General features: G+C 42.3%; 1 protein-coding gene across 1 annotated transcript in view; it reads left to right on the top strand.

Annotated features, from left to right (window-relative positions):
- Window positions 1-9,864, top strand: part of CASR (calcium sensing receptor) — a 90,521-nt gene extending 80,657 nt beyond the window's left edge. The window contains exons 5-6 of the mRNA XM_036746616.1: window positions 947-1,070; window positions 8,387-9,864. Coding sequence (XP_036602511.1) covers window positions 947-1,070; window positions 8,387-9,864 — 1,602 coding nt within the window. The remainder of the gene's footprint in view (window positions 1-946; window positions 1,071-8,386) is intronic.
- The last annotated feature ends 726 nt before the right edge of the window (window positions 9,865-10,590 follow it).

Raw genomic sequence — 10,590 nt, 5'->3', positions numbered from 1 at the left:
AGTATTTGTGTACAAACTCACGTATTTTTCACCCTCCTGTATAAGGCAGCTAATTGACATAGTGGCAAGGGGGCTAGATTTGGGGTCAGGAGCACTCAGGTTCAAATTCTATCTCAAATGTTAATAGCTGTGTGACTTTGGGGAAATCACTTAACCTCTCTCAGTCTGTTTCCTCATCTGTAAAGTGGGAGTGATGGTAGCACCAACCACACAGGAGTATTATGAGAATCAAATAAGATAATATATACATGAAGTTCTTCACAAACCTTAAAGTGCTGCATAAATGTAATTATTATTGGGGCAGCTAAGTGGCACAATGAATAGAGCATCAGGCCTGAAGGCAAGAAGATCTGATTTCAAATCCAGATTCAGACACTTTCTAGCTATGTCACTTCATCTTGTTTGCCTCAGTTTCCTTATCTATAAAAATGAGCTGGAGAAGGAAATGGCAAACCACCCCAGTATCTTTGCCAAGAAAACGTTCATGAAAAATCAGACGTAACTGAAATAACTGAACAAAAATTACTACAAGAGCAGCACAATACCAGAAAAACTATATATGGAATGACACAAAGTGAGGTAGGTTTCTTGACCATACTTTGGCTTGTGCTACTACTGTGCAACCCCCACTCCCAGACCAATTCTCTCTCATCCTGCGTGCTCTTAAGATCAGCACCAAAGAGAGGGGTGTGTGTGTGTGTGTGTGTGTGTGTGTGTGTGTGTGTGTGTGCATGTGCATGTGCCTGTGTATGTATGTGTGTGTGTGTGTGTAATGGAGGGGAGGGAAACATATGGGAGGGAATGAAACATTATTGTTCATTGAAAAATTAAATATTTTAAGATAAAGTCTAGAATATACATTGGAAAAAAATCATTTTTAATTAAATCAGCACCAACCTCCTTCCTAGGCTAATACAATTCATTTTTGTTTCTTTTCCTCCTTAAGGTGCCATTTTCCAACTGCAGCAGAGACTGTCTGGCAGGAACCAGGAAAGGGATCATTGAAGGGGAGCCCACTTGTTGCTTTGAATGCGTGGAATGTCCTGATGGCGAATACAGTGATGAAACAGGTGAGAGAAAGAATGTCGTCCTACATGATTACAGGTTTGAATGAAAGTTCTCTGGGGATTCCTTGGGGACCAGCATGAGTAAATGAAGCCCGTTGCAGAGTGGAATTGTTTTGGTTTTCATCTCATCAATTAAGAACTCTTGAGATGTGTATATACCCTCCATCTGTGGAGGTATAAACATCCTCCATCTATCCACCTCAGCAATTTACACCTTAGAGATTTGTCTAAGGTCACTCAAAAGTTGTGACTTGTTCATAGTCACACAACTAGCATATTATCAGAAGCAGGATTTGCCCCCAGGTCTTCCTGACTCCAAGGTTGCTTGCACCATCTACTATACCTTGCTGCCTCTTTGGTGGAAAAGAATAGTGCTCTGATTCATTAACTCACCAAATACATATTAAGTGACTACTACATATATGAATGAATGAAAAGGAATTTGTTAAGCTCTTAATATGTGTGTCAAGTTTCATGATGGCAAGCTTACATGGATTCTGGATAATGGACAATGCTCTCATGCTTTCCCAGTCACTGCTGGAGTGAAGCAGGGCTATGCACTTGCTCCCATGCTTTTTAGCAGGAGGTTTTCAGATGTCTTCCATGAGGATGAAAATGACATCAAGGTCAGCTACTACACTGATGGTAAATCCTTCAACTTGAAAAGGCCACAAGCCAAGACTAAAGTGAAGGGAGAGTTAGTGCATAACTTTTTGTTTGCAGATGATTATGTACACAGTGCATGCTCTGAGGCTGAGAGGCAACTAAACATGGATCGATTCTCTGCCGCTTGTGCTAATTTTGGCCTAACAATGCCAAAAGAACACAGGAGCTCCACCAGCCAGCACCACACCATCCATAAGTAGAACCATCAGTTACAGCAAATGGAGAAATTTTGAATGTAGTGACTAAGTTCACTTTGGCAGTATGCTTTCCAGGGATGTACACATTAATAATGAGGTTGATATACCCATTGTCAGAGGTGGCTCAGTGTTTGGGAGGCTCTGAAAGAAAAGTGTGGGAGAAAAGAGGTATTAGACTGACTATCAAACTGAAGGTCTCCAGAGCCCTTGTTCTGACCTCATTAACAGTATGCAGTGCCATACCAGGAAACTGAAGATCACCTGGTAAGATAAGGAACAGGACACTAAGGTCCTTTCTTGAGCTGAACTGCCAAACATTCAAACTCTACTGCAGAGAGCTCGACTGAGATGGGCTGGCCATGTTGTTCAAATTCCAAATGTATGTCAGCCTAAAGACTATTTTATAGAGAACTCACACAAGGCAAGTGTTCACATGGAGGTCAGAAGAAGTGATACAAGGACACTCTCAAGGTCTTTCTGAAGCATTTTGGAATTGATTGTGAGGCGTGGGAGACACTGATACAGGACTACCTAGCATGGTGTGTCCACATCAAAGAGGGTGCTATACTCTATGAGCAAAACAGAATTGAAGTAGCTCAAAACAAACATGAGATACACAAATCTAGAAATATCTCCACCCCAAATGTTCACATGGACTATATGTGCCCAGCTTGTGATAGAGCCTTCCAAGCTCATATTGGTCTGATCAGCCACAGCAGGACACACTGGACCTTGATCCCAACATAGTGATGTCATTTTGGTCCTCTTTGAGCACAAAGGAGAACAACCAAGGAATATGTGCTAGGCAATGCATTAAGCCCTGAGGATGGAAATGCAGAAAGCAAGAGTGTCCTTGTCCTCAAAGAGCTTCCATTCCAATAGGAAAAGACAAAACAAATGGGGATGGTGGCCAGGGAGAGTGTGATGGTCAGGGAGGCCAGTGTCAGTGTCAGGGATGGTGATTAGAGTCATAAGGCAATTGATTGACATGTGCTTTCTAGGAATAGTAGTGTGGGTTTGTTTACTATTCAAAGAGGTGGTGGAAGGAAAGTGGGGAGAAATGTATTCAGAGGCATGAAGACATAGACATGTAAGACAATCCCTCCGCTTTAAAAGCCTTGGTTGGTTTTTCTAAGCCTAAATTTCTTCTCAGTCTAGTTTCTTATAAATTATAGTTACATTGCTATGGATTTGGCTGGCCAGAATTACCATGTACAGCCCTTTGAAATCTGCTTCTCCAGTGCTCAGGTCAGCAGAGTCTAGCATGTGGCCAAGGATGTTCTCCTCATGGTATCATTAGAGGTCACTGAATCCAAGACTCTTATTTTAAACAAATGAAAATTCTAAGGGCTAGAGGGGTTACCCAGGCTCACACAGCTAGTGTGATGCAACATTTGATAAACCAGATATTCCTGATTCCAGGTCCAGAACTCCCTAGTAAATTGGTTGTCTTGAGTTAGCTCACTTTTCACTGACTGCTTCATTCTCTTACAAATGCTCTTCCCTACCTGGACCCCAAAACTCTTTTGGACTTAGGTCACCTCACCTTTCTTCTAGAGGCCTGCTATGTTCTGGCTCTCTTAGAAATTGCTTGCCTTCTCTTACCTTGCCTCCATTCTGCCTACTGCCCTAAAGACAATTTTGTAAACTGGATCTTCTGCTGATAATTACATGTTCCACCCATAGCTTGTGGCTACATGACCTGAGCACATTTTTCTTCCAGTCCTTCCCTCTTTGCTACGTGGTTACTTCCAACAAGACTATCAAGTTTTCTAGTTCTAAACCAGTGCTCCCATGTGGGCCCACCCCTATTTCCCCACTTTTGGCTAGGCTAAGCTGACACACCAAGGGTGAATAGGGACTAGAGACCATTTTCATATCCTTACCTAGAATTCCAGTCACTTTCATACCTCAAAGTGGTGAATCACTTGGCTTGCTTTAGCCCTTACCCCAAGGGGGTGAATCCTAGAGACAACATGAAAACTGCATAGATAGGTAGATAGATAGCCTTAGCAGCATATTATCAGCTAGCTACTCTTTCTCTAATAACTGGATGGAGGGGTTTTCCCTCATACCACCCTGGGTGATTCAGTTCAACTTTCATTTCAACATTTATTAAATGCTTACTGTAAACTCCAGAAGGTTTTACCAAGATGGAAAGGCTTTGAGTATGGGCCAGGCGACCAATGGTCACCTAAAGACCAACCAGTCTAAGAGTGGATAAAAGCAGAAGGGTGGCCAAAAGGTGGTTTTTCTGTTGGGGTGGGGCCATAGAAACCCCAGAAACCACGTATTAAGTGCCATAAGACTTACATTCTGCATTGGTGATATCATCAATTTTTAGAAGTATTAAAATAAGAATCACTGGACATGTTTTGACAAAAATTTCATAGGTCAGATAAAAATTTTGCTAAATCTATTTGCAACCGAAGACCTGATTTCAAATCCTGCCTCAGAACATTTACCAATTGTGTGACCTTAGGCAAGTCATTTAACCTCTGTGGGCCTCTGTTTCTTCATCCTTAAATGGGGTATGGCTTGATGACTTCCAGGTTCCTTACAGCTCTAAACCAGTGAGCCTGTGAAGTACTGTATTAAAGTCCTGAGGGAGAAAACTAAGGAATAGATTAGATTATAGTGGAAGCTACTCCTGGTTCATTTTGGCTATTTATAGAACAGAAATCAATCTTTTAAAAACAAATAAGGGGGGCAGAGCCAAGATGGTATAGCAGTAGAACGAGTAAGGAAGCTAAAACAAATAAACGAGCAAACAAAACTCCAGACAGATTTAGAAAATATACCAGACCAAATCCTGATGAAAAAATCCAGAAAAAGTCACTGGAATAATTTTTCCAGACCAGGTTGGCATTTGGAGACAGACTGTAGACTCTAGAGTGGGTTTAGTCAGGCACAAACTGCCCAGGAGCCCTCTAGTGCCCAAGGAGAAGCTGTGAATAGGGACAAGAAGAAGTCCCAGATCCATAAAAGGGCACGGCAGTGGTAGGAGAACAGGTGCCACCTGGCAGCTTTGATTCCTACTACCAAGTTGTGAGTTACAGATCCAGGGTGAACTAAGAAGCGGACCTTCCACTCAGGGTGAGATTCCCAGGTAGAAAGGCTCTGAGTGGTATACAAAGAAAGGTGGCTGCAATCACAGAAGCAGAGCAGGGTTTCAGTTCCAGCATCTAGCTCAGTATGATACCTACCAAGGTATACCCAAAGCAGGAATCTTAGGCCAAAAGGAGCCTACAGTTATGTTACTCTGAAGCAGCAGAGCTTCACAGATGGCTCATAGGGGTGGAGCAGTCTTGCTCAGATCCAAATCCAAGTCAGGAACTTGCAAAACTCAGACAAGAGAGCAGCAATCAGACTTTGCCCTAGATCAGAAGTATTGAAAGCTCACAGGTCTCCAGCCTGTACCTGAGATCCTGGAATAACACAGCACTCAATACCCCCACGAAAACAGCAACAGGACCAACCCAGACCTTCCCTTCAGAAATGAGGTAGCACCCAGTGGTAACATCAAGTTTAAAGTCAGGAAGCAGGCTGGAAGAATGAACAAATAAAAGAAAGAACCCACCATAAAGAGCTATCATGGTGACAGAAAAGCTCGAGACATAAACACAGAAGAAGAGAGTAACTCCAAAACATCTACAAGCAAAGCCTCAGAGAAAAAAAAAAGAACCCAGGCACAAATTCAACTTGAACTCTTAGAAGAGATAAATAAAAAGTTTTCATTAAAAGTGTTAAAAATATTTTTTGTGATGAAATGAAAGCTAGAGGGGAAAAAGGAAAAGAAATGAAAGTTATGAAATAAAGAATTGGAAAGGGAATTAACAGCTTGGCACAAAAGATACAAAACCTTGCCCAAGCAACAAAATCCTTGAAATTTCAAATAGAAGCCAATGACTCCATGAGAAATATTAAAACAAAATCAAATGACTGGAAAAAAAGGGAAGAAAATATAAGATATTTCACAACAAAAGAAAACAACTAGTCTGTTAAACAGACTGAGGAGGGAAAAATTTAAGGATGGTTCAACTATTGGAATGCAAAAATAGAGCGTAGATATCCTTTTTCAAGAAATCTTAAAGAAATACTGCCCAGATCTCTTAGAAGCAGAGGGTGAATTGGAAAATAGAAAGAATAATTGATCACCTCCTAATGAAATGAAAACTTCTAGAGAAATCACAGCCAAAGTCCAGAGATTCTAGGTCAAAGAAAAAACTACTGCAAGCAAGCTGAAAGAATTCAAGTATTGAGGAGCCATAGTAAGAATCACACATGTTTCAGCCACCACCATAAAGGAATGGAGAACTTGGAATGCAATATTATAAAAAGCAAAAAATGTAGGCTTGCGGCCAAGAATAATTATCCCATGAAACTGAGTATAAAGGTACAGAGGAAAAATTAATCTTTAATGTAGTAGAGAACTTCCAAGTATTCTTAATGAAATGTTCAGAGGTGCATAAAAAGTTCAAACGTAGGAGGTAAGAGAAACATTAACAGGTAAACATAAACAAATGATCAAAAGGAACCAAACAAAGAAACTATTTACATTGAAATTTTGGGAGATTAATTTATGTGGTCCCTTTGAACCCTATCCTAGTTAGGGGTCATAGAATCTAATTAGACAGGAGACCTGGGAGTGGTTCTGTTATATTCTAACTATCTTAAGAGAAGAATGGAAAGAAAAGAGAAGAATTTATATTAGCAAGGAATGGGGGGGGGGGGGGAGGAGGAGAGAAGGAAGGTTAGAAGAAAATATCTCATATAATCAGGTTGTGCATATAGACATTTATACAAACAAGGAGGAAGATGGTAGGAGTAGCAGCTAACACTTCAACTTCACTCTCACTTGAACTGGTCAAAGGAGGGAAAAACACACACATGCACACACAGATACACACATAGGTGGGTAGGGAAGTACATTTCAGTCAACAGGGAAATAGAAAGGAAAGGGAATAAGGGAAGTTAAGGAAAGGATTGGTCCTAATCAAAACAAACTCTGCCTAAAAATGTACAAAGAATTCATAGCTCTTTTTGAAGTGGCAAAGAATGGGACTCCAAGGGAGTATCCATAAATTAGGAAATGTCTGAACAAGTTATGTTATATAAAGGTAATGGAATACTATTGTGCTGTAAGAAATGATGGAGGGGATGGTTTCAGAGAAACCTTGGAAGACCTCTATGAACAGTTGCAGATCGAAGTGAAGAGAACCGAGAGAACAAGTTATACAATGACGACAATACAGTAAAGACCAACAACTGAAAGAATTTGTAACTTTGATCAGCATAATGATCAACCACAATTTCAGAGGACTCATGATGAAACATGCTACATACTTCCTGATGTAGAGGTGAAGGATTAAAAGTACAGTGAGTCTTTTTTTTTTGACATAGCCAATGTAGAAAATATGTTTTGCTTTATTGTACATGCTTGTATCAGGGATCTCATTTTTCTTGTGTTCTCGATTGGGGGTAGGGAGAGAGGAGGTGTTGGCATGTGTGAGAGAGAAGGCAGATTTTTGCTGATTGAAAAAAGAAAATATAATTAAAAAAACAAGTGTTTTCAGTACCTTACAAAGAAAATGAGTTAGAGGAGCTGAAAGAACCATTACAAAAACATGCTCTAATTTAGATAGCAGTGCTTCCTAAAAGTGTGAGGATGGGGCAGTAGAATACAAGGGTATGGAAATATGGTTCCACCATCTCTTTCTTCATCATTTTGGTTTTGTCTTTTTCTCTCATATTAACATGCACTTCTATGGTATTGTCAGTGACAGTGAGTGGAAATGAAAATTCCCACATTTTCCAGGCTCACCTACAATTCGCATAGATACTTCTGCTCTGGTCAGAAGCAGATGTATATCCCTGTCCCTTCCCATCCTCCCCTCAAAGTTCTAAGTCCATAGATGTTTATGTCTTTTCCATTCTCCACCAGAAGAAAATTCTAGGACTTTCTGCCCTCAAATGTTTGTGGGAAATACAGTCCAGGAGAGAAGCAGGAGGAAGGTAAACAACTCCCTTAAGAGGTAGCTTGGTCCAGTCAAAAGAACATTAATCCTGGAGTCAGAGGTCCTTGATTCAGATACTACTCCTGACACCAGATGTGTGACTATCAGAAAGTCACTTAACTTTTGTTAGAATCAGTTTCCTCATCTGTAAAATAAGGAGGTTGGAGGTTACTTCTGGCTTTGCATCTACTATCCAATTCTCTATAAGCCAATGCCCCTGTGTATGACAGTACAGGTCAATCACACACTCTTTCCGAGAGCTCACTAAGCAGAGTTTCTACAGACCCTGACATTTTATCCAAGGTTGAGTGAGGGCTAAGTTTCCCTTACAAAACACCAGGTGCTACTACCAAATATTTCATGTTCCAGGGGCAGCTTCTGTCCAGTAAAGTTGTGTCTTCTATGCCACAAATTAATTCTATCCAATGGTGTTTTACAGATGCAAGTGCTTGTGACAAGTGTCCTGATGACTCCTGGTCCAATGAGAATCATACTTCTTGCATTGCTAAGCAGATCGAATTTCTTTCTTGGACAGAGCCATTCGGAATTGCTCTCACCCTTTTTGCAGTTCTGGGTATCTTCCTAACATCTTTTGTACTCGGAGTCTTCATCAAGTTCCGGAATACACCCATCGTCAAGGCAACCAACCGGGAACTCTCCTACCTCCTTCTCTTTTCCTTGATTTGCTGTTTCTCCAGCTCCTTGTTCTTCATTGGCGAGCCCCAGGACTGGACGTGTTGCCTGCGTCAGCCTGCCTTCGGGATCAGCTTTGTGTTATGCATCTCCTGCATCTTGGTGAAAACCAATAGGATCCTTTTGGTATTTGAGGCAAAGATCCCCACCAGCCTCCACCGCAAGTGGTGGGGTCTCAACTTGCAATTTCTCCTCGTTTTCCTTTGCACATTCATGCAGATTGTCATATGTGTCATTTGGCTCTACAATGCCCCCCCTTCTAGCTACCGGAACTACGAGCTAGAAGATGAAATCATCTTTGTCACGTGCCATGAAGGGTCCCTGATGGCCCTCGGCTTCCTGATTGGCTATACCTGCCTTCTGGCTGCCATCTGCTTCTTCTTTGCCTTCAAGTCCAGGAAGCTGCCTGAGAACTTCAACGAAGCCAAGTTCATCACGTTCAGCATGCTCATCTTCTTCATTGTCTGGATCTCCTTCATCCCTGCCTATGCTAGCACCTATGGCAAGTTTGTCTCTGCTGTGGAGGTGATTGCTATTCTGGCAGCCAGCTTCGGGTTGCTGGCCTGCATCTTCTTCAACAAGGTCTATATCATCCTCTTCAAGCCCTCTCGGAATACCATTGAGGAGGTGCGCTGCAGCACCGCAGCTCATGCTTTCAAGGTGGCCGCCCGGGCCACCCTACGCCGCAGCAACGTCTCCAGGAAGCGATCCAACAGCCTTGGGGGCTCCACTGGGTCTACCCCATCCTCTTCCATGAGCAGTAAGAGCAACTCTGAGGACCCCTTCCCACAGCCTGAGAGGGAGAAAGAGCAGCAGCAACAACAACCCTTGACCCCTCAGCAGCAGCGGCCACAACAGCAACAGCACCGCTGTAAGCAGAAAGTGATCTTCGGCAGTGGGACAGTTACCTTTTCTCTGAGCTTTGATGAACCACAGAAGAATGCTATGGCCCACAAGGTGACCAAGCAACAGAACTCCCTAGAGGCCCAGAATAGTGGTGACAGCCTGGCACGGCGCCAAGCCTTACTGCCCCTTCAGAGCAGCGAAGCTGGATCAGGATTGGGCAGTGGGGTCTTGGGCTCCAATGAGTCTGTGGTCACTGATAGCCAGCCAGAGACCCAGATCCCTGAAGAAATGTCCCCAGCCCTTGTTATGTCTAACTCAAGGGGTTTTATCATCAGTGGAGGGGGCAGTGCTGTCACAGAAAAGAAGCTCCATTCGTAAAGTGAAAGATAGCTGCTGATCCAGAGAGGTTTCAGAAAGAACTTCTCATTAAAGTACATCATCTAATTATTGGAGGAAACCACAGTGCATCATAGTCATATATATCTCTTTCCTTCTGGAGATGTAAGGAGAACCAAGTAGATATGACACGCACATTTTTAGAATCTTAAACTTAAGTTGAATCATTTAAATTGCAGGACTGGCAACTAAAAATCCCCAAAAGTCATGCTCATTTTGGGGTTTAGTCAGAGCAATTAAACTGCTTCTTAATACTACTTGGTGTATAGGGGGAAATTCCCTAACACTTAGAGCTGGCCAGAAATGGAATGGGCTGCTTTGGGCAGTAGTGGGGTCCTGATCACTTGAGGTGTTCGAGTGGAACTGGATGACTGACCACTTGCAGGAGATTCCTGCTCAGATACTGGTGGCCTCTGAGGTCTCTTCCAGCTCTGGGATTCTGGGATATAATCCTGTTTCTTTTGAAAACCAGTTTCTGTTCTTCTACTCTAAGCCACCACAGTGCCAACAGGGGATAACCAACAAGGCACTGAATTTACTCCTCCTCTGTGGTGTGTGTGTGTGTGTATATATATGTGTGTCTGCTTCTGGGTGGGTGTATTAAATGACATATGTTAAATATCTGTCCTGGAAGAAAACTGGCTGCCTTAGATGACGATGGATTCAGAGGATTTCAGGTGTGGCATGACCCAAGGAAAAGGCAGAATG

This window comes from Trichosurus vulpecula, chromosome 2 (genome assembly GCF_011100635.1).
Source record: "Trichosurus vulpecula isolate mTriVul1 chromosome 2, mTriVul1.pri, whole genome shotgun sequence".
Lineage (NCBI taxonomy): Eukaryota > Metazoa > Chordata > Mammalia > Diprotodontia > Phalangeridae > Trichosurus > Trichosurus vulpecula.
The sequence above is the reverse complement of the archived record's forward strand: the minus strand, read 5'-3'. Positions and strand labels throughout refer to the sequence as shown.